Source organism: Rana temporaria, chromosome 2, assembly GCF_905171775.1.
Source record: "Rana temporaria chromosome 2, aRanTem1.1, whole genome shotgun sequence".
Classification (NCBI taxonomy): Eukaryota; Metazoa; Chordata; class Amphibia; order Anura; family Ranidae; genus Rana; species Rana temporaria.
The window spans coordinates 211,399,521-211,423,844 of record NC_053490.1 but is presented as its reverse complement, the minus strand read 5'-3'; the positions used below and the strand labels follow the sequence as shown (position 1 = coordinate 211,423,844).

At 44.4% G+C, this 24,324-nt stretch overlaps 1 protein-coding gene across 2 annotated transcripts in view; it reads right to left on the bottom strand.

Annotated features, from left to right (window-relative positions):
• EIF5B (eukaryotic translation initiation factor 5B) overlaps positions 1–24,324 on the bottom strand; it is a 69,672-nt gene that overhangs the window by 14,393 nt on the left and 30,955 nt on the right. Inside the window, exons 6-20 of one of the 2 annotated variants that reach the window (XM_040336361.1) lie at positions 20,839–20,989; positions 19,534–19,632; positions 17,637–17,726; positions 14,472–14,531; positions 12,750–12,815; positions 10,473–10,771; positions 9,152–9,259; positions 5,890–6,000; positions 5,392–5,459; positions 2,472–2,613; positions 2,229–2,360; positions 1,906–2,088; positions 1,659–1,820; positions 1,397–1,528; positions 1,172–1,303 (exon numbers count right to left, since the gene is read on the bottom strand). In XM_040336361.1, coding sequence (XP_040192295.1) covers positions 1,172–1,303; positions 1,397–1,528; positions 1,659–1,820; positions 1,906–2,088; positions 2,229–2,360; positions 2,472–2,613; positions 5,392–5,459; positions 5,890–6,000; positions 9,152–9,259; positions 10,473–10,771; positions 12,750–12,815; positions 14,472–14,531; positions 17,637–17,726; positions 19,534–19,632; positions 20,839–20,989 — 1,935 coding nt within the window. The remainder of the gene's footprint in view (positions 1–1,171; positions 1,304–1,396; positions 1,529–1,658; positions 1,821–1,905; positions 2,089–2,228; positions 2,361–2,471; positions 2,614–5,391; positions 5,460–5,889; positions 6,001–9,151; positions 9,260–10,472; positions 10,772–12,749; positions 12,816–14,471; positions 14,532–17,636; positions 17,727–19,533; positions 19,633–20,838; positions 20,990–24,324) is intronic. The other variant, XM_040336362.1, reaches the window with a different exon arrangement.

The following is a 24,324-nucleotide window of genomic DNA, read 5'->3' as shown; positions in this document are numbered from 1 at the left end:
CATCTGGGGCTCCATGCAAGATCACCCCGTTGAGTTTCAATGATCATGAGAACGGTGAGGAATCAGCCCAAAACCACACGGGAGAATCTTGTCAATGATCTCAAGGCAGCTGGGAACATAGTCACCAAGAAAACAATGGGTAACACACTGTCGTGAAGGACTGAAATCCTGCAGCGCCCGCAAGGTTCCGCTGCTCAAGAAACCACAAGTACAGACCGTCTGAAGTTTGCTAATGAACATCTGAATGAGTCAGAGGAGAACTGGGTGAAAGTGTTGTGGTCAGATGAGACCAAAAATGTAGCTCTTTGACATCAACTCAACATGTTTGGAGGAGAAGGAGGAATGCCACTCATGACCCCAAGAACACCATTACCACCATCAAACATGGAGGTGGGAACATTATTCTTTGAGAGTGTTTTTGTGCTAAGGGGAGGGAACAACTTTACAGCATCAAAGGGCGATGGACAGGGCCATGTTCCATCAAGTACTGGGCGAGAACCTCCTTCCCTCAGCCAGGGCATTGAATATGGGTCATGGATGGGTATTCCAGCATGATAATGACCCAAAACACACGGCCAAGGCAACAAAGGAGTGGCTGAAGAAGAAGTACATTAAGGTCCTGGAGTGGCTAAGCCAGTCTCCAGACCTTAATCCCATGGAAAATATGTGGAGGGAGCTTAATGTTCGAGTTACCAGAAGTCAGCCTCGAAACCATAATGATTTGGAGAGGATCTGCAGAGGAGCGAGACAAAATCCCTCCCGAGATGTGCGCACACCTGGTGGCCAACTACAAGAAACGTCTGACCTCTGAACGCCAACAAGAATTTTGCCACCAAGTACCAAGTCATGTTTTGTGAAGGGGTCAAATACTTATTTCACTCATTAAAATGCAAATCAATTTATAACTTTTTTGAAATGCATTTTTCTAGATTGTTTTGTTGTTATTCTGTCTCTCACTGTTAAAATAAACCTACCATTAAAGTTATAGACTGATCATTTCTTTGTCAGTGGGCAAACTTACAAAATCAGCAGGGAATTAAATATCTTTTTCCCTCACTGTAGATGGGCCAAAAAGCTTACTATACAGTAGACAAGTAATGAAATTAACTAGGCTCTGATTGAAACATAAAATAGCACAGTCGTTGAAGTAATAAAAAGATGCAACACGTACTGGCACTTCTGAGGTCTTCAGGAATTCAAGCAGGGCCTCCAAAGAGCCCAGTGTAGATGCTTGCACATAAACACCTTTTTCTTCCAACTTGATGGCATTCAATGTCTGTTTCAACTCATGGATGAGCTCATCCTAAATATAAATTGAATTAAATTAATATGAGATTGCCAGGAAACCCACATCGGTCTACTGTAAATTTAAAAAAAAATGGCATTTACAACTTACTCTCAGCACCGGGATTTCATCTTCCTTGTGAGCAACCAACAGCGGTAAACCAGCCAAGGTTTTCTCCAAGTCCTTACCAAGAATCTTCACTCCCTGAGCTGCTGGCACTTCTTTATGTTTCTCATATTGATTCTAAATGTGGGAAGGGAAAGTTTTTAGCCATCTGTTTATTTTTACAATACATACAATGTAAAATTGCACTATCCACTTAATTACAGGAAAAAACTAGAGCTGACCAAAGCAAACATCTCAGACACTTTACCTTTACTCGCAACTCTTTCATTGGAGGAGGCAGAAGAAGGCCACGGATTTGTGTTACAATTGGCCCCTCCACACCTGGAACAATAATGGTGTCACCTTCTTTTAGCCGACCATTGATAAGGATGACATCAATGGTTGTCCCCATGCCTGGCAGCGCTTTAACCTAGAGAAAAAAATTAAACAAATCATTCAGTGGGGGGGGGGGGAGCAATGTGAAGGACAATGGTATAATTGCATGTGTCCCTTACCTCCATTACTTGGGCTCTCAGCTCTTCTGAATGAGCCAGTCTTTTACCAAGCATGCTCTGTGTGAGCTCCACCAGAAGGTGGATCAGATTCCCCATACCATCTCCAGAATGAGCAGAGGTAGGAACCATAGACACAAACGTGCGGGGGTCTTTATTCTCATAAAATAAAGCTGCGTTCAAGCCCTTTAATAAAACACAATGACAACAAAGATATGAGGCTATATTTATAACCTAGATACACGGCACCACCCATGCATGCAAACATTACCAAGAAACACAGCTACATCATTTCCATAAACTCTCTATAGCAGAGAAGTTGTTACCTGTTGTGCAAACTCAACAATGATGGACTTTGTGCGCTCTTCAAACTCATCTTTTGTATTTTTCTTTTGTTTCTTTAATGTGGCAGCAACATCTGTCTCTGGGCTCTTCTTCCAATCATATAATCTGTCAATCTGAGGGCATTCAACGCACAAGTGCAGAGTCATTAGAATTTTGTTTTAGATCACTTGGTATACGGACACACTTTATATCAAACAGTAGTAAAAATAAAGAATGGTCCTTACTTTGTTTAAAGCCACGATGAAAGGACACTTCTTATTCTTCAGTAAATTTAAAGATTCAATGGTCTGTGGCTCCAGCCCATGCATGATGTCCACCACAAGGATGGCAATGTCACACAACGAGCTTCCACGGTTCCTCAGGTTACTAGGGATTAAGAATTAGAACACTACACTCAGGAAAGGAATGGTCACCCAATTCAAGATCAGCAAACATTCACACAACTATGTTAAAAACATTTCACCATGATACTAGAACTCTTAGGCCCCATACACACGGGAGGATTTATCCGCGGATACAGTCCACCGGACTTGATCCGATGGAGTGTACTCACCATCGGATCAAAATCCACTCTGAAATCCCTTCGCGATGACGTGTCGCGCCGTCGCCGCGATGATGACGCGGCGACGTGCGCGACGCTGTCATATAAGGAATTCCACGCATGCGTCGAATCATTACGACGCATGCGGGGGATTGATTCGGACGGATTGATCCGGTGAGTCTGTACAGACCAGCGGATCAATCCGTTGGGATGGATTCAAGCGGATAGATTTGAAAGCATGTCTTCAAATTTTTATCCGCTGGAAATCCATCCCAGGTGATAAAAATCCGCGGAAACAGATCCGCTGGCTCGTACACACCAGGGGATCTATCCGCTGGAGCCGGTCTGCGGATCAATTCCAGCGGATGGATCCTCTCGTGTGTATGGGGCCTCACTTAAAGCGGGAGCTCACCCGGAAAAAAAAATGTAACATTAGATTGATGCTCATTTTGGCAAGGGGAATCGGGTAGTTTTTTTAAAATCGAAGCAGTACTTACCGTTTTAGAGAGCGATCTTCTCCGCCGCTTCCAGGTATGGTCTTCGGGACTGGGCGTTCCTATTTGATTGACAGGCTTCCGACAGTCGCATACATCGCGTCACGAGTAGCTGAAAGAAGCCGAACGTCTGTGCGGCTCTATACAGCGCCTGCGCACCGACGTTTGGCAAATCGGGACGCGATGTATGCGACCGTCGGAAGCCTGTCAATCAAATAGGAACGCCCAGTCCCGCAGCCCATACCCGGAAGCGGCGGAGAAGATCGCTCTCTAAAACGGTAAGTACTGCTTTGATTTTAAAAAAACTACCCGATTCCCCCTGACAAAATGAGCATCAATCTAGGGTTAAAAATTAACTTTTAGGGTGAACCTCCACTTTAATGAACGTTTAGGCTGCAGGGACCTGTGCTTTGATCATGGAAGGCAAAGCAGCAGGTTTTCTTAATTGCATTCCTCCGCCCCCCCCCCCCCCCCCCCCCAAGTTGCTCATACTTTTCCATCACTCCCCCAGCATTCTGTTCAGTTCAGAAATACGCTGGGCACTGCCAGGTATGTGGACATGTGACTTGCTCACCTTCCTCCTACAATGTAGGGCTAGATACCCAAGCATCCAATCACCAATGTTGTTAAGTAGTGGTGGAAAGAGTGCTTAAAGTATATGTAAACCCTCACCTTGTAAAACAACCCATTCAGTTTAAAATAGAAATGAACTGCAACACATTTGTGAATAGATATAAAAACATTATAAATACCCTTTTCCTCCTTTTAATAAACAATCACATAATCTCTGTTCATAAGGAACTCTGAGAGCTGGAGGAGAAACAGGAGCACCCGGGTCTTCCCAGAAAATGGCTGTGCGGGGGGGGGGGGGGGGGGGGTGGGTCCCAGCACAAGTTGATTATTGGCAGAGAGCAGGCTTATATCCCAGCACAGCCAGAATACTGACAACCATGTGCTCTCATGCCCAGTGTGGTCAGTTTTTGACAGGAAATCAGAGGGACTGGCAGAACACCAGGTATTTCAGGCACATATCAGGAATATGAAAGGTTGGGTTTACATATTCTTTAACCCTGTATAATCTTTAATCTGGGTAACTTGGAGCTTGCACAGGGCTTCCTCTCTTTATTCCTGTGAGCAAACAGAGTGGTGGAGTAGGAAAGGAAAAATAAGCATAAGTAGCTGCTGGGATGTAGTGTATGGCACATAAGAGAAACCAGTTTCTTTTGTTTGTTACAATCCTGTAACGGAATGACCCGTGACACCCAAAGACTTTTGAAGGATGGGGGGTACTCCTGTGCCAGCGTCACTAATGACTCTTGGGTCTAGCGTCACCCTGTGCCCCTTTTGGGCATAGGGTGACGGATAAATGATAATTCATGTTTTGCAGGATATCTTGGAATATTACAGTTTGATTTCATGCTGACCCCCAACCGGTCAATAAGAGTGTTTACTTCAATGCTTAACCTAGGCTGTTGAGATGCTAACCAAGTATGTCTGCTCCTAAGACCTTTCATTGTGTGAAGATGCTATTGATGATAGATATGTGTTGTGAGTTAGCAGTCTAAAGGTCAGACGTCTGACTTAAGGAATGTGTATTATGAAGTAGGTGAGAACAGTTTGGCGGAGCCATGCTGTCTGGAGAAGGTTTAGTAATTAGCCCATCTGAAGGTGTATTGAAGCCCCATTGTGTGATGCTGGGGGTGGAGAGTTTCATTGTCACTGTAACATGCCTGTAACTGCATAAAAATCTAAGATATCATTAAAGTTTGTTCTTTCATTTGACTCAGAAAGAACAGAGCTTGTCTCGTCTTAATTCTGGGGGAATTCTTATGGAATGGATCCGGTCAGCTAGATTGTGGAGTGTCAGATAAGCTGACAGCGGAAATAGAATTGGAATATCGTAAACGGTGGTGACCGTTACAAATCCCAATTACAAATCCAAGGGGGCAGCAGTGAAGTAAAACTGTTGCTGTTCCCTGTTTGGGCAAAGCAAAAGATTGCTTAAACCCCATCCCAAACAGATGTTCCAAATAGATAAGCACCATTATTACAAGAACATACTGAACTACATGGTAAATATTTTTTTTAAATGGCTACTAAAAGAAATACCTGAAAGACTCGTGGCCGGGAGTGTCAATGATCAGCATTCCTGGAATCTTTATGTTATCCCTGTCAAACTGAATTAAATATGAACAACTTTGAGCACACTGGTAATAATAATAAATAAAAAAAAAACATCCCATAAAACACATCCATATCATTATAACCTCTCCTCCACTGCCAACAAATCGCCAGTCTCTAAATGTTCCTAGCCACTTCGATAACAGTCACCCAAAAAATAAACTTTTAAAAAATGTGCACAGATTCATTGCATAGTAAAATCCTGAAATGTCTCCCAATATGTTCCGAAAGGCACAGCTCCACTTCAGCAGCATAGACTACTGACCGGGAAATGTGCAGGTATAACACTAGAATTATGTTTGTATGTAGACTAAGCACTCTGCCTCAAATCTAGTCGGCTTCAAAGTGTAAGACATGAATCAAACATTTAGAGAATAAGAATGCAACCACTAAAAAATCCATGCCTTGTACAGAAGTGATACTTACATTTTTAACCATTTTAGTCTGATCCTTTAAAGCATCCAGAGGGACATTTGTTGCTCCAATTTGCTGAGTGATGCCACCAGCTTCACCATCTTGTACATGAGTATGACGCAGCTTTAAAAAAAAAAAAATGAAAAAAATAAATAAAAAGAAATTGAGATGGAGAACACAAATCAAAAATGACAAGCAAAAAAAGGTGAAGTGGGTGTCACTTTTTTAAATCGGCTAAAGAAAATCTCCCTCTATAGGTTATTACCATGTTTCCCCAAATATAAGCCAGGGTCTTATAATAATTTTGGCAAGAAACGACCCAGTAGGGATTATCGGGGTAGGGCTTATCATGTGCCGTCTTCTTTTCCCCTCTCCCTCCCTGCCTGTCAGGATTCCCCAGTGGCACCAAGTAAAAAGTGCGTGTAAAATCCTAAAATGCACTGTATTATATAATGTAAACTGTGCATGTTTCAGTAATCCATTTGTGATAAATAAGTTTTTATAGCGCTTCCGTGACCCGCCTAATTGATTCTCCCCGTTCCTAGCACTACAGAGGGGTGGCCCTTCCAAGAACAGCTGTCAGAAGAGGAGTGCCGCTCTGCGCTTCTACAGCTTGCAGCGGGGGATCAGTTGAGAGCCGCTCTGCACTTTTATTGCCCGCCTGATCGGTCTTGTCCGCTCCGAGCACTGCAGGGGGGACGAGATCCCCCGCTGACAGCTGGGAGGAGAGAAGGAGAGCAGCGCTGTAGCGAACACACACACAGTTTACATTATATAATACAGTGCATTTTAGGGATTTACAACCCTTTTAAACTAGGGCTCATTTTCGAGGTAGGGCTTATATTGCAGCCCTCCCCAAATATCACAGTAGGGCTTATTTTCAGGGTAGGTCTCATTTTTGGGGAAACACAGTACTTGCCCTTCCCACCACCAAAACCCACTGCATTTAAGAGCTCCACCGGCTAAACAATCTGCAGCATCGGACACCATCAAGAGCATTGGACGCCCCCTTGGCACGCCGACTTCAGACCCTTACATTAGACTTTTTTTCTTAGACTTTTACATCACTAAGTCCCCTTCCACACTGGGGCGTTTTTCAAAACGCTTTGGCGAGAAAAAAAAAGCTCCTGTAAAATGCCTGAAAGAAGTGTCACCTGCAATCCCAATGTGAACGCCTGAGTGCTTTCAGAGCCCTTTCACACTGCCAGCGCCTGGTAAAGCTCCGTCAAGACATCTTTCACACTGGGATGTTTTTCAGGCGCTTTGGCGTAAAAAAAAGCACCTCAATGGGAAGGGCACTTTATGATTCAACGCTCCTAAAGCGCTGCAAAGAAGCTGCTTGCAGGACTTTTTTTGATGCTTTGCTAGCGCAGCGCCTCAGTGTGAAAGCACTCAGGCTTTTACATTGGGATTGCAGATGAGGCTTCTTTCAGGTGCTTTACAGGCACTTTTTTTTAACGCTAAGGCCCCTTTCACACTGGGCATTTTTCAGGCGCTTTAATGTGAAAGCACTCAAGCTTTCACATAGGGATTGCAGATGCAGCTTCTTTCAGGCGCTTTACAGGTGCATTTTTTACCGCTAAAGCGCCTGAAAAATGCCCCAGTGTGAAAGGGGTCTAAAGGATAGAGCATGAAAGTCATGAAACAAGGGACCAGCATCTAACACACACAAAAGTGTACTGCTAAAGAGGTTTTAGTAAGCAGTAAGAATAAGTATGCTGCCCCCTGCTTGCTCCTTATTAGCTTACTGGCTGTGATTGACAGCAGCGAGAGCCAATGGCTCCCGCTGCTGTGTCTCAGCCAGTGAAGAGGCAGAGACACAGCAGAGCAACCGTGCACATCACTGGATCGGTAAGTATTAGCAGGGACTGCAGGGGGGATCTGCATACTGAATTTTTTTTTACCTTCATGCATAGAATGCATGAAGGTAAAAAACCTTCATGGGCACACAGAGCAGGATTCGGGAGTGAGCACGCACAAGCGCTCACAAAGCAAGTGGCTTGCCATCAAGGGACTCTGGGAAGAGTGCCTGTGGGGCACCCAGGAAGAGGAGGATCGGGGTGGCTCTGTGCAAAATCATTGCACTGAGTAGAGAAGTATAAGATGTTTGTGTTGGTTATTAAAAATGTATAAATTACACCTTTATATCACTTTAGGACCCATTCACACCTGAGCATTTTGTAGCTTGAAGCCTAAAGCTACAAAACGCTGGAGGGGAAAATGGGTGCTTTCAGTGTGAAAGTAGCCTTACTGTCCCTGTAAATTCCTGTGGACTGAACCGAGATCTTAAAACAAAAGGGTATCTGCTTTCCCAGCTATCGTCTGTGAAACACAAAAAAGCATAAGGACGTGCAAATCAAGAGTGCAGTATAGGGTGACAACACTGCTTCTGAATACAGTGAGTATGCATTGTCGCCCTAGGACAAGAAGTGTTTTACTGGCAGCGTCAAAGTTGAAAATAAAAAACGAATGCAGCCACTGCACTTAAAGTGGTTGTAAACCCCTAAAATTTGAAGAAAAAACCCCCTGCAAGACAAAGGCATAATGAGCTAGTATGCCTAGCATACTAGCTCATTATGCATTACTTACCTTAGATCGAAGCCCCCACAGCCATCCTCGACCCCCCTCCGGCCGCAGACATCTCTCCCGGAGATTGCAGGTTTAGGAGATATCTAGGCTCGCTACAGGTAAGCCTTAATATAGGCTTACCTGTAGCAAAAAGTTAAAAAACGGGTTTACAACCACTTTAAGGACTGGTAAGCTGCAATGCGTTACATTTTTGTTTGTGGGTTTAAATGTACATTAAAATTAGAACTAAAGGGGGGGGGGGGGGACTTTAATTTTGGATAGAGGAAGGGAGGCTTATAACTCCAGACTAATTTTTGGCATCCATGTACCATGGGTGAGATTTTCCTTCACTTCCTGGAAGTGAGTTTGGACCAGGTTAGGTCCTTGCGTTTATTCCAGTTATAAAAATGAGAAAAGGGGTTGCCCGCCAATGATCGTGGCACAAGTCCAACGGAACGTCCTGTATACTGTTTGTACTTAACAGAAGTGCAAATAGGGGCGCGATATGTGGGCTCTATAAAATAACTTGCACTGTACTGTTTGAATTGTAATAGATGCGAATTGCCATTTGTTTTCTGGAATGGCAATACCGTTTCTAGTAAAAATAAAGAATATATTTTATATATACACATTTATAAAAAAGTCATTCACTTTCATAATGGTTGTAATTCAACTCTTAAAAACAGAAATGCAGAGATGTGTATACCTTGTCTAGAATTTTGGTCTTCCCAGTATCTACGTGGCCAAGCACACAAATGACTGGTGCGCGCAGGACTTGGTAATTTATAGTTTTCTGGTTGTCGATACGTCGTTTCTAAAAGGAGAAAAATATGATGTGTCAAAATTATGAGTTCCATTTGGCTAGCTGGTAATTCTTTCTAGGAGCACTCTTGACTGGCGAAATGCATGCAAGGTTCGTATAATAAACACCTATGCCTCACTGTAGCACTTAAGTAATGGTACCTGAAACGTATAAAATCACATCGCAAAACAACTTATGCAGATTATAGAAAAATCTGATATACAATTTATGCACACAGTTTAAAGGGGTGGTTCACCCTAAAAACTACATTTTCTTATTCCACTGCCCCCCCCCCCCCACATTACAATACGATTAAGGCTCTTATTATTTTTTTCATGCTGTACATACCTTAGTACAGCATATTCACCCGTGCATCCGGGTTGCGAGTCCCGCGGGAGTTCCTCACATGCCGGTGATTGACGTTTTGCCCAAAAACGAGCTCCCCCAGTTGCGCAAGCCGCGTCACGGTTGGCGAAAGGAGCCGAACGGCGAGTCGGCGCTATACTGCGCATGGTCGTTCGGCTCCTTTCGCCAATTGTGACGCGGCTTACGCGACGGGGGGGGGGGAGCTCGTTTTTGGGCAAAATGTCAATCACACACGTGAGGAACGCCCACTCCCGCGGGACTCGCAACCCGGATGCACGGGTGAATATGCTGTACTAAGGTATGTACAGCATGAAAAAAATAATAAGAGCCTTAATCGGATTGTAATGTGGGGGGGCAGTGGAATAAGAAAATGTAGTTTTTAGGGTGAACCACCGCTTTTAAGTACCGTAGTTTTGGCTGCTCATATATACTGTAACTGTAAACCAGCCTAAACGGCTTGCTAAATATTCAGACTGCATATAGCTTAGCTTTATACCTCCACCAAGACTCCCCAAGAACTCATGGCGGCTTATGTTAAACATGTGAAAAGACATCTTATATACTGACTAAATTAAAAACACCCTAGGTTTTTTTTTTTTTATCATTATTATTACCCTAGCACAGGACCAAGGTAATTTCTATTTTATCACTGTACATGAATAATAGATAATGAAGCAAAGATGCGAATTTCTGCACCTTTCAAAACAAGACATCAATTTTTGTTCCTTTATTTCTATCTTCACAGCTTTACACTAAACATGAAGAGAATTCAAAACGTGATTGCATGCTACAATTTTCAGATGAAAAGGAAAAAAAAAAAGGTTCAGCTAGGCATTTATTTAGAAAAATATATAAGCACCTCAATTCTCTTCTTGGCTTTATCATAGGCCTGCTCCTCTTTGGTGCGATCATCATCAGATTCAGACTCCGAATCTGAACTCTGTTCTTTCACTGGCCTCTTCTCTGCTGCTTTGGAAGCCACAGGCTGAGATTCTACTGGCTTTTCATCTGAAGATTTCTCATCCTCACTGCTCTGCCCTTCTTCTTCCTCTTCATCATCTTCATCCTCTTCATCGTCATCATCATCTTCATCCTCTTCATCATCATCTTCCTCTTCATTACTTTTTTCCTGGACTTCTATGTGGACTTTCTTTGTGTCTGAAGAGCACAACAACATATAGAACCAGTTTAGTGTGGTCCTTGTTCAGGCTCAGTTGGGGGTATCACTCAGACAGATGTTCCAGTCTGGCTCTGATCTTCACTTACTTAAAAAGCGCATATCCTGCGCTATTCAAATTTACCGCTAAACCTCCCTTATCCCTCTAGAAAATGTCCCAGCATTAAATATTTTGTCACTTTATTGATGATCTCACTAGGCTTGTAAAATTCTTGCCGTGGCCTGAAGCAAGGACACTGACAGAACTACATCTCCCAAGAGACCTTTCTGTATATACACAGTATGCAGCTGTACACCCCAGACTAAAGTCTCAAGAGGCCTTTCAAATACAGTGTGTGGGGCAGGCTCTTGGAAGTCGAGGCAGCCGCATTTTTTAGCTGTGAAAGAAAACAAATGTATGCAAGTGCAGTGCTACAGAGAGGGGTGGAATTTAGTGCAGAAGACACACCCTGTTGTCGGCTCTAAAACAGGCAGATTTCAGTGCTGTCGAGCTTTGAATGATCATTTATATTGCGCTATAAAATGAAAGAAGACCCAACGTCCAAGGAGTACCTTCAGGCATTATCCACGTTAAGACCAGGCCTTCTCCTGACACAAGTAAAAATCAGTGTTTTTGCTAGAAAATTACTTAGAACCCCCAAACATTATATATATTTTTGTAGCAAAGGCCCTAGAGCAGGGATATGCAATTAGCGGACCTCCAGCTGTTGCAGAACTACAAGTCCCATGAGGCATAGCAAGACTCTGACAGCCACAAGCCTGACACCCAGAGGCAGAGGCATGATGGGAGTTGTAGTTTTGCAACAGCTGGAGGTCCACTAATTGCTTATCCCTGCCCTAGAGAATAAAATGGTGGGTTTTACAAATTTGCACAGCGTTTTTTGGAACGCAATTTTGCACACTAAACACAAATACAATTTAATGAATTTCGGTGCACACACAGACCATACCCAAATTTTTGGTAAAATATAAAATATGGTGTTGCGCCAAGTAAATAGATACCAAACACGGCACGTTTTAAAATTGTGCACACTTGTGAAATGGCGTCAAACTTTGGAAATATAAAAATCTCTGTAGGCGACGCTTTATAAGCCTTTACTGGTTTACGAGTTTAGAGTTACACAGGAGGTACAATGCTAGCATTATTGCTCTCATTCCGACGTTCACGGCGATCGCTGTTTACGTATGTGTACAGGACCAACATGTGCGTTCACTTTTTCACATGAGCACGGGGGAACGAAGGCGCTCTGAATTTTTTACTTATTTATTAGTGGGACACTGGTACACCGACGGATGCTTTTGTGCACTTGGACAAGGACAGTGGGGCTTGGTGTACTGTGTGGGGGTGGCTGCAGTCTGTGTGTAATTTACAACTAAAATCATCAATTACGCAGAGAGCTGTCACAGGCTGCAACATCCCTCTCTGCACTGAGCTCTCGCTGAGCTCAGTGAGGAGAGCCAACACAGAGACACGTGTCTCTGTTTACACTGTAAGATGGCTGCGATCGGACACAGCCATCACATGATCGGGAGGACTAATAATAGTGCCCCTGTCATGATCTGTGATGTGCTGTATCCAGAGGACACAGCTATCACAGGATGGGGCCACGTGCGGCCATCTGTTCTGAGGGACTTACGAGTAAATTCACTCAGAACGGGGACACTCGCACCTGGCTGTTTATGTACATTGTCTGGGTGGGCATTAAATGTGCCATTGTTGCAAAGACTTGATAAATACGTTTGGGTTTTTTTTGCCTTGACATACACTTTTAGACATTCTGCATGTCTAATGGCTAAATCAGTTTCCCTACGCACATCGTAGACGTCTGAATGTTTTTAAAGACCCTTGTAAAAATATAACATTTTCTGATTTTACATATCCAGTGACATAATAACAAATATTAGTGCACACAGCAATCTATGTAGAACATCATAATGTAAGTGTAGGTAAACACGGACCTTTCTCGTCTTCTTCATCACTCACTCTGGCTTCCCAGTCATCCACACCAGCATCATCCTCTGCTTCTAAAAGTTTTAAAGATATCATTAAATTAGAAACATAGTGTAAAACTGAATTGGGCCCAATCCAAGCAATTAAAGGGAAACAAAAAAAAACATAAAAAGCCAAATACATCCTTTTAACTCACCTGCTGGTATGAAAAGTTCATTGTAATGAAAAAAAGAATATAGATAGGATAAAGTCTGCCCTGACATGGCAAGCCTCCTCAATCCTGTGGCATTATATTAATCAAGTACAATGAATGTATGGGGCCCTTACTTTTTTACTCTTCTACACCCTAGGTGCGAGAACAATTAAATACACGTTTTCCCCAACACGCCATCAAGAAGTACACACACCTATTCCCAACTTTATCTAGAAATGGGTACCTGTAAAAGGGCAAACATTTTTCTTCCTCTTCTTCTATAAATCACATTTATATTTACCCCAGTCCTGTTAGTGGAGATGTAATACAATAAAAACATATTTCTACCTTCTACATTGGAGAAAAAGCAATTTGGCCCTGATTTTGAAAAGGAACCTGCAGGAAAAACACGTGGGAGCTGCCATCACGGAGCTCCTTTGGAGGGTAAGTGTGAGAAATAAAAAATAAATAAAAAAACATGCATACTCACATATGTGGCTCCAACTGTCCCCCGCAAGGAACTTCACTGAGCAGAGAGCGGTGACTGTCAATCACCACTCTTTTCTGCCCCTCACTTTTTTTTTTTTAAGGTGCATTAACCTGGGCTGCCATCATCCTTTGTTCATTTCTTGGTGACCCAGATGTCAGGCATACTGTATACATATATACTTGTTCTGGGTCAGTGACTTCATTCATAAGCAAGCCTTCAATAGTAGCCCCCTTGTTTCAATACAGATAGGTTCCCTTTATCATTATCATACATTTACAGGATTACCACATCTATAAGTTGATGTACCATTTTATTTTTTTTTCCTAAAAACTGTTTATTATGACAACACAATGGACTGAAGATTCATTAAAGCTCTTAATAAATATGTTTTAGAGTGTCCAATTAAAAGCATTTGTGCAGAATAAATCTATAATACCAAACAATAATGCACACAGAATAAAATGCTATCTTTCAGGCATCAAAAGAGTTGTAGTGTCTGTAAAAGATGGATCACTGCTACTTTTTCAGTCAATACAAGAATAGTACTGCTGAATGAATATAGAAGATATAACCATTCATGATGTCACATTATTTAAATGTAATTTGTGGTATAGAAAAAAGAGCCGTCCATGTGCAAATTCAGGAAAAAATAATGAAACTGCATTAGCCATTGGCATTCGAATGTTAACACTTTCTTTTTTTAACAATGCAGTTTTCAACATCTATCCATTGTTAAGAATGTAATTTTCTAGATTTGTCTACTATTGTTTGTCTAAATTTGACAAGTATTAATTGCCTGAAAAAGAACCAACTCATTTCTAATAAGCATTCTAAAAACTTCACACAAAAAAGATATCATCAAATGAATCCAAGCCTAAATATTAGAACACACTGCAACTCACTCACTTACTAGAGCACTATAAGATAATGTATCTAAACTGCAGCCAAAGGCTAAAAACTTGTAAGCCAAATCAAGCAAAGCTTACAGCAAACCTCTTTAAAACCTTAGCAAACAACACGGCCATGCAATAGCCTGCAACGAAATACCTTCTTTATCTGTGTCACTATCCTGATTTATGTCAGCCGCACAAAATGTCTCTGTAAAGTCTGTGAAGAATATTTCAGATGTAGCCAGAAATAACATTGCATCACACTTTACTTACACACAGCAAACATATTATACATAAGTATACAACCCAGGGGTCTCCAAACTTTCTAAACAAAAAGCCAGTTTACTGTCCTAAAGAACTTTAGGGAGGAAGACTAGGACCATTGGGAGTAGAAAATGTACCGATGTCCAAAGAGGGTAAACAATGACATGTCGTTGGCGTCAACGGAAGGAATGATGCTCCGCTGTTGGTGTCAGTGGATGGAACAGTGTCCCAAGGGCCGGATAAAAGGCAAGCAAAGAACTGCATCTGGCCCCAGGGCTGACATTTTTAGACCGCTAATATAACCCATCTAAGAAACACCTTTACAAGCTGTGCACAATCAGGACAAAGTGATGTAATGATCCATCTCAATGAAATCAAGTCCAATAATCAAGATACATTTTTGGGGTTGGTCAATTTTTTTTCAACATTTGTCCACGGTTATCAGTTAGAAGACAAACTTACCAGAAGACAAGTGGTAACTTCAAATTTGCCTGTCCTTCAATTAAAATACAGCTTGAGCTTTGTGGCAATTTAAACAGAAATGGTCATGAAACCAAACACCTTGCTGCAGGCACACAGAAAAATCTGCTTATACCCCATCACACTCCAAAAGACTGTGGGGCAGATTCAGATAGAGATACGCCGGCGTATCTCCTGATACGCCGTCATATCTCTGAGATCCGACAGTCGGATCTATGTGACTGATTCATAAGAATCAGTTACGCATAGATGTCCCTTAGATCCGACAGGTGTAAGTGACTTACACCGTCGGATCTTAGGCTGCAATCTCCCGCCGGCCGCTAGGTGGCGCTTCCATTTGTATACGCAACGAAAATGCAAATGAGGAGATCCACCGATTCAGAAACGAACGCCCGCCGCTTTTTTTTTTACGTCGTTTACGTTCGGCTTTTTCCGGTGGCTAGTTACCCCTGCTATATGCGGCGTATCCTGTTAAGTATGGCCGTCGTTCCCGCACGGAGTTTTGAAATTTTACGTTGTTTGCGTAAGTCGGTCGCGAATACGGATGGACGTAATTTACGTTCCCGTCGAAACAATGACGTCCTAGCAACGTCATTTGGAGCAATGCACGCTGGGAAATTTAGCCGGCGGGGCGTGTGCAGTTAAATCAGCGCGGGGACGCGCCTGATTTAAATACTACACTCCCCCTAGCCGCGGAATTTGAATTCCGCCGGGGGATTTACTGAATACAGCACTAGCCTCTCAAACTTGCGCTGGCGGATCGTAAATCAGATAGATTACGCGGATCTAAAGATCCGCTAATCTATCTGAATCTAGCCCTGTGTTTACAGAAGAATTGCAGGCCATTCTGGCAAGCAAAGTTTAGGCATTGCCTGTTTATGGCCAAGATTGCCTCCTCCTTCCGAGCCTTCTGCACATTCTTTTTGGCCACTGGGATAGCCAATCCTACGTACTGCTCAGAGCAATGTGGAAAGGGGGGGGGGGGGGGTTGTTGCCAGAAAGCTCTAACTGCTGTAAAAAGCAAGGTTCTAGATGTATAGGACACTTCTAGGTGCACGCACTTCAAACATGCAGAAGTTTTTATTTTGTTTCCTTATGGAATGGCTAGGGATGATAAGCCAACAAGTTACAGTATGATTTGCAGGGCATCACTGACAGATTGGCCCCTGCTGCAGCTTACCAGCCTCGAACAAGGCTGATGCTAGGCTATGGCTACCTGCGTCTCATCACAAGCTATCCATGATAGCTTGTGATGAAAGCTCCATGAATGACAAATGAAAATTTTGCAAGTCACAGGAAGGGTGGCTGAAGGTCCTGGGACAAGTCTGGCACCCAACTGCAAGCAACCTAAGGAACTCAATAGCTGTAATCAAATGAAAAGTATAGGTGCCGCTCAGGCTCTTGGAGGGTCCTCTTCCGATGTCAAATGCTGGGAGTGCCAGCTGGGAATGGAGCTCATCTCAACTCCAGATGTCACCACGTAGCAGGAAAAGTATCCCATAAGACGCACATCGCTGCAAGTCCACTGTAAGGCTCCATGCACACTGGGCTTAAAAAAAATGCCAGTTCCCTTAGCAGGAAAAAAAACTCTCATATAGAGCAATTTTGGTAAAGTTTTTAAATGAGTTTTGCATTTTTTTGTGCCAGAAATGTCCAAACAAAAAATATATATATATTTTTTTCCCCTGCCTCAAAACATGTCTGTAATAGTCCTAATGTGCATGGACACATAGGGTAACTTTGAGCTGCTTCTACAGGTAAAAAACACAAAACTCCTGTAGAAGCAGCATTTTTAATCCAGTGTGCATGGAGCCTAAGGCTGCATTCACACCTGAGCGTAGGGCGTTCGGTCGTTTTTTCGGGCGTTTTTTTTCGCGCGTATTCATGCTTATTTGCGCGTTTGCATACAGCGTCGTGCGACGTTTTTGTACTTCGGCGTTTCTTATTTTAGCCAATAGGAAAAATTATCATCTTTTCATCACTTGTTGCTATGTTGGTAGATTTTTTTTAATCTTCTGCATGGGCGACAAGTTCTATTGATTAAAGCGACGAAACGCCCATAGCAAACGCCTGTTGTCGCGCGATACGCTCAATACGCGCGTTTCCCATTACTTTCTATGGGGAAAAAAAAACGCTCAAACGCCTCTGTCGCTCGATTCGCGCGACAAAAAAAGGTCCGGGACTTGTTTGAGCTTCGCGCGACAGGCGTTTGGGCGTTCAGGCGTTCAGGTGTGAACAGTCACCATAGGGAATAATGTTAATTCTCCCCTCTGGCGTTTGTGAGCAGTGCGCTTCAGGCGTAAAAACGCCTAGGTGTGAATGGGGCCTAAAGGAGTATGTGGCAGTCTTAGCCAAAGCTCCAACCAGGCCACACCCCTGGGCTGAGACAGCGTGCCACATTTTACAGTGGACTTACAGTGATGCGTGGTTTATGGGATACTTTTTTTGCTCAAAGGCTGTAATGCTTTGCAGTGCTTCTCACTTTATAAGCCTATGGTAAAAAAAAAAAAGTCATCAGCAGGCTATGGTAGATACCGTTTTAGTTTTCTCCTCCCGGACAAAATGATGCAATACTTACCAACAGGCTCTGCTGGCAACAGTATCTCCTCTTTCTCTGGCACTGGAGATTCAGCAACTTCTTCAACTGGAGAGCTTGCTTCCATTGGCTCTGAAAGGAATATAGACAGTTTACCATTTACATTCTAATTTTTCATAATTAAAAAGGATCTATACTACTGAAGTGAAAAAAATAAATGTAATTCACACGTAAATACATTGGATTAGCGTCAGATCTAAAGGCTACTCTGTCAATTGCTCTAGCAGAAGAAACTGACAAAACAAATAAAGTTTAAAATGCCTAAATGGAAAGGGCATGCTCAAAATGGGCAAGAACGCCATGGCAAACCAGCGTGGTTTTTCCTGATCTCCACAATTATGCACATCAGTTTATCACTTGTGAACATACTTTTTGGCCTATTTATATGAACTAGTATTGTACTATTTGTTTTTCTCTCTGACACAGGACTTTCCTGATCAATTGGAGGTCTTTGCATTATGGTTTATATATTGTGGAAATTATTTGGGATGCATCAAAAGGTCAACAAAAACCTGCATTCGCCACACACAAATGACTCAACATGAGATTTGGACAACACTTTGACAAGAATTGATGAGTGTAAGCCAACAATGATTGCTGCATAATCCGAGGTCTCATAACATTTTTTATGTGTAGGGTGCAGAAGGTGAGCCAGTATGTTCTGACAGACTATTAGCACCTTCAGTCTGCATTCACCAGCCATGTTATTAGGTAAACCTGTTCAATTGCTTAGTAACACAAATTGCTAATTAGCCAATCACATGGCAGCAACTCAATGCATTTAGGCATCTAGACGTGGTGGAGAGTTCAAACCGAGCATCAGAATTGTGAAGAAAGGGTTTTTTAAAGTGGTGTTCTGGCCTTCCCGTACAAAAACTGTAGCTGCTGAGTTTTAATAATAGGACACTTACCTGTCCTGGAATACAGTGATGTCTGCAACGCAGCTGATGTTTCCGTCGGCTGTTGGGTGCTACATTGCGGCTTTGCGGCCGGGTCCCTACTGCGCATGTGTGAAGTGTGCTGTGCTCTCATACTGGCCTGAGAGCAGGGGAAGGAGGAGGGGGCCAAACTTACGACAGATGTGGGGACAGGGTACCTGTCAAAAACAGGTACTGGCTCCCCCCAAATGTGGCACTAGAAGGGGGGAGTCAGATAAGACAAGTTTCACTTCTGGGTGGAACTCCACTTTTAGTGTCTTTAAACCTGGCATGGTTGTTGGTGCCAGAAGGCTGGTCTGAGTATTTCAAAAACTGCTGCTCTACTGGGATTTTCACGCACAACCATCTCTAGGGTTTACAGAGAATAAATGAAAAACAGAAAATATCCAGTGAGGCTGGTTGTGGTGGAGGTGTAGGGGATATTTTCTTGGCACACGTTGGGCACCTTAATACCAAGTGAGAATTGTTTTTAATGCCACGGCCTACCCGAGTATTGTTGCTGACCATGTCCATCCCTTTATGACTACCGTGTACGGATCTTCTGATGGCTCCTTCCAGCAGAATAATGCACCATGGCACAAAGCTCAAATCATCTCACCACTGGTTTCTTGAACATGACGATGAGATCACTGTTCCCCAAAGGCCCCCACAGTCACCAGATCTAAATCCAATAGAGCACCTTTAAGATGTGGTGGAATGGGAGGTTTGCATAATGGATGTGCAGCCAACAAATCTGCAGCAAATGCGTGATGCCATCATATCAATATGGACCAAAGTCTCTGAGGAATGTTTCCAACACCTTGTTGAATCTATTCCACAAAGAATTAAGGCAGTTCTGAAGGCAAAATGGGGTCCAACCCGGTACTAGCAAAGTGTGCCTAATAAAGTGGCCGGTGAGTGTATATATGCAACAACATGGCAACTAACCAAATAACAATTACCTTCTTTATTAAGTGTCTGCTGCTGTTGCTTCTTTTTCTTTTTGTCTTCATAAATAGGCTTCTTTCTTGGCAGAGCATCCTTAGATGGCACTTCAACACCTGTTAAAACAAAGCAAGGGTAAAAACAAGCACAGGACCTCATTTGCTATAGAACCCAGGTCTGTAGAAGCAGGAAGAAAGAAAATGATTTTGAAAGGTAAACAGTAGATACACATATTTAACATAATACTACAAGGAAATAAAAAACACTTCTGGACAGAGTAAGGAAAGGTGGGACTGCATTGCTCTGTGTCCCTACTGAAAGGATTTAACCACTGGAGCTCTGTAAGATTTTACCCCCTTCCTGACCAGGCCATTTTTTTCGATTTGCGCCACTGCGATATTTAACTAGCAATTCCACGGTCATGCAATGCGGTACCCAAATAAAATGTGTATCTCCCCCCCACACAAAGATTTTTTGGTTGCATTTGATTTTTTGCAATATAAACAAGATAAGACCGAAAAAAAAAAAAAAAAATTGTTTTCATAAATGTTGGGCAAAATGTATTCTGCTACATGATTTAAAAAAAAAATTATTCCAATAAGTGTATACCGATTGGTTTGCGTGAAAGTTAAAGCGTAGACAAACTATGGTATAGATATTGGAATTTTTATTTTTTTATACTACCAATCAACAACTTATAACGGGAGTGCAGTGGGCGATCCGACACTAACTGACGCTGGGGGGAACTGACTAACTGCCACTGACATCAATACAGTCATAATACTATACACTGTAATCAAATGCAAAGTATAGGTGCCGCTCAGGCTCCTAATGACACTGGTTGGGTAAGGGGTTAACATCTAGGGTGATCAAGGGGTTAAATATGTGCTGAACTATGTGTAACTTTTACTAACTGATCTCTGAGTTTCTCATACCTGCTTTGCCCTGTATACTGAGCTTTGTGTGTTGAATGTCAACACAGAGCTGTGGGCTGTTAATGTACACAGCCGATCAGCAGGTCCCAGGCATAAATCATTGGCCTAGACTTGCTGACAGGCTCCCACCATTTACAATCACATGCGTGCGCCCTAAAGCCCAGAAATAGGCAGTGATTTACAGGTACATCGCTTTGCCTACAGTGGCCGCTTACGGGCGGGCAGTCGCTAAGTGGTTAAATTGGCTTGCCATCTTGGTGACAACACAGGAAGTTAGGGAAAATCTTACCTATGGTGACAAAAAAAATACTGCCAAAAGTACTCTGTCCAAATCTAAAAGAAAAATAAATATGTTTTGGTAGAATTCCACAAAGCAATTATACACACCCTGTGCTTGAAGGAAATTCAGAGTAGCCAAGGCACGAGCCCGGGCATCTTTCTGCGATTTTGTCAGCAGCTTTCCTTCTTTTTTTAAACGCTCTTTTCTTTCCTTCTCTTTCAGCTTCTTCTTTTCTTTCCTTTCTTGCTCCAGTCGTTCCTAACAGACAGAAATAACAAGGAATCGTCAAATTCTCACAGTGCTTAATGCAGCAATGCATAGCAACAAGATTCCACCTTCCATTAGTTTAGAGCAGGCAAAACAATGCAGTTTACTGCACTTTACATTAGCAAGCAGGCTTGAAATTTTCATCTATAATATGTGGTTGTAACCCCCCCCCCCCCCCCCCCCCCCAAAAAAAAAGGATTTTTGTACTCACCGTAAAATCCATTTCTCTGAGTTCATAGACGGACACAGCCTTCATTGACCTTAGGGTTATGCTTCTTCCTACCAGGAGATTTAGGCAGAATTCTACAGCACTTAAGGTGTTAAAAACTTTCCTTCATGCTGCTCCTCCCAGGGGGCGTGGCTCCCCCAGGCATAACCCACACCCTGCTTTAGCAGCCTCAGTTCGTAACAAGCAGTACAAACAAAGGAGGGGTGGGTGCTGTGTCCGTCTATGAACTCAGAGAAATGGATTTTACGGTGAGTACAAAAATCCTTTTTTCTCTTTCGTTCATAGACGGACACAGCCTTCATTGACCTTAGGGACGTCCCCAAGCAGTGTCAAAAAAATTCGAGGGGTGGGAAAAATAACACAGCAAAAACAGGTTACACCCCAAACAAAAACCGGAGTTACTCAACGGAGGAACTCCAACCTTAAACTGCCGCCTGTAACACCCTGCGGCCAATGGAGGCATCCGAAGATGCACTCACATCCACCATATAAAACTTTGAAAAAGCGTGGACCGACGACCAGGTCGCAGCCTTACACACCAGTAACACAGAGGCTTGGTGTCGGAAAGCCCAAGAGGCCCCGATCGCCCTGGTCGAATGCGCCATGACCCGAAAGGGGGGCGCCCGCCCTTCAGGGCATAGGCCTGAAGCACAATCCGTCGGATCCACCTGGAAATGGTGGCCGACGAAACTGCCAGGCCCTTACTGGGACCGGACACAGACACGAACAGCGAGTCCGACATCCGGAACGGAGCTGTCGCCGACAAGTAAACTCGAAGGGCCCGAACCACATCCAAAGAATGTAAAGTGGCCTCCTTCGGGTTCTTCGGCTGAGGACACAAGGATGGAAGAACAATGTCCACATCCAAGTGAAAAGCCGAAACGACCTTAGGGAGAAAAACGGCTGCGGCCGCAGCACCACCTCATCCTTACGGATGACCAAGCAGGGAGCCTTGCAAGACAAGGCCACCAGAACAGACAGACACCCGTCTGATCGAGGTAATTGCTACCAGAAATAAAATCACCTTTTGTGACAATAAAACAAAAAACCTCCCGAATGTCCTCAAAGGGAGCATCCCGAAGCACTGAAAGGACTAAATTCAAGTCCCATGGGGGTAATGGAGGGCGCACCGGAGGGGCCACCTGCCAGACCCCGTGACCCAACGCACGCACCCAGGAGTGCTATGCCAAGGGTCGCTGCAAGTAAAAAACAGCCAGAGCAGAAATCTGGCTCCTAACCGTACGTAAGGCGAGAGCCTGAACCACTCCCTGCTGCAAAGACAGCAGAATCCTGTACACAACGCATGTACGAGAGTGCCAGTTCATCTCCCCACACACAGAGAAGTAGGCCTTCCATGTATGAGGAAAAAACCTACGTGAGGTAGACCTCCGTGCAGGCAGCACGGTAGAGACCACCGAGCCCAATAGGCCTCAGTCCTTAAGCCCCTGGCTCTCAACAGCCACGCCGCTAAGGCCGGTGGCTGTGAAACAGGGTGGAAGATTGCACCGTAACAGAAAATCAATTCCCAGGGGAAGACGCTAGGGGGCGTCTGCCAGCAGACGCACCTGGTCCGCGTACCAGAAGCGACGCGGCCAATCTGGGGCAATCAGGACCGATAGAATCCCTACAGCTTCTACTCTGCGCAGCAGGCGAGGAAGAAGCTTCCGAGGAGGGAAGGTGTAAAGTAGGCGACAGCGACCCCAAGGAGCCACCAACGCGCCTGACGCGTCCGCCCACGGGTCCTTAAACCTGGCCACGAACCGTGGCACCTACCGATATAGAGACGGAACGCTAGAAGGTCCACGTCCGGAGTGCCCCACTTTCGGCACAGACCCCGAAACACCTGCGGGTGGAGAGACCACTCTCCTTGGCCCAGTGCAGTGCGACTTAGGTAGTCGGCTAGCCAATTCCGTATTCCCGGAATGTACCCGGCCGATAGAGCCGGAACGGACCCTTCAGCCCACCGAAAGGATGCGCGCGACCCCCGTCGCTGCAACAGAACTCCGTGTGCCTCCCTGATGATCAACCTACGCCACGGACGTGGTGTTATCGGACAGGATCCTGACCGGTCGGCCCTGTAGATCCAGGGACCACCTGGTAAGGCAAAGCTTGATTGCTCGGAGCTCCAGAACGTTGATCAGTAGGCAGGACTCCACCTGAGTCCAGTGCCCCTGGGCTGACTGGGTGCCCCAAGCGCCCCTCCCCAACCGGAGAGGCTGGCATCCGTCGTGACCACTGTCCAGTGGCCTGCAGAAAAATGACTTTCCGGCCCGAAGCACTGGAAACGCCAGTCACCATACCAGGGGAGACATGATCAGATGACTCAACTGAATCTGGTAATCCAGAGATGACGGAAGCTAGTCCCATCGTGACAGCAGTTCCCTCCGTAGTACCCTGGCGTGGAATTGGGCATACGGAACCGCCTCGAAAGAGGCTACCAACTGACCCAGAACCTTCCTGCAGAATCGCAGAGATGACCGCTTCTGGGTCGGCAACTGCTGCACAGCAGATAGCAGAGTCTGAAGTTTTTCCGCTAGGAGAAAAACACTCCCGCCCCGGAGGAATCCAGGACCAGTCTCAGGTATCCCTGAGACGGAATCAACCCTGATTTCAGGACAATCCAGAAACCAGCCGAACACTCGGAGAGCCTGACACGTGATAGACACGGCTCCACCAATGCAGAGCTCGAAGAAGCTCGTAGGAGAATGTCGTCCAGACATCCCATGATAACAAACCCCCGCTGTCACAGCCGGGCCAGTATCGGTACGAGCACCTTGGCGAAAACCCGCCGAATGGGAAGGACACCATTGAAAATGGTCCCCCCCGACCGCAAAGCACAGAATCTCTGGTGGTTTGAGGATATGCAGGTACACGTTCATGACATCCAAGGATGCCAGAAAAACCTGACAAAACAAAACGAGGGACTTGAGGCCCAGGATCGACCGGGCCCCATCCTCCATGGGGACACAAACAGAATGGAGTAAAACCCCGAGACCGTTCCAACGAGGGAACCGGCACAATCACTCCCCTGACCAGAAGATCCTGGACAGCCCCTGACGGAGTCAACCGGCGAACCGGAGGAGGCCAGAAGCCGGAG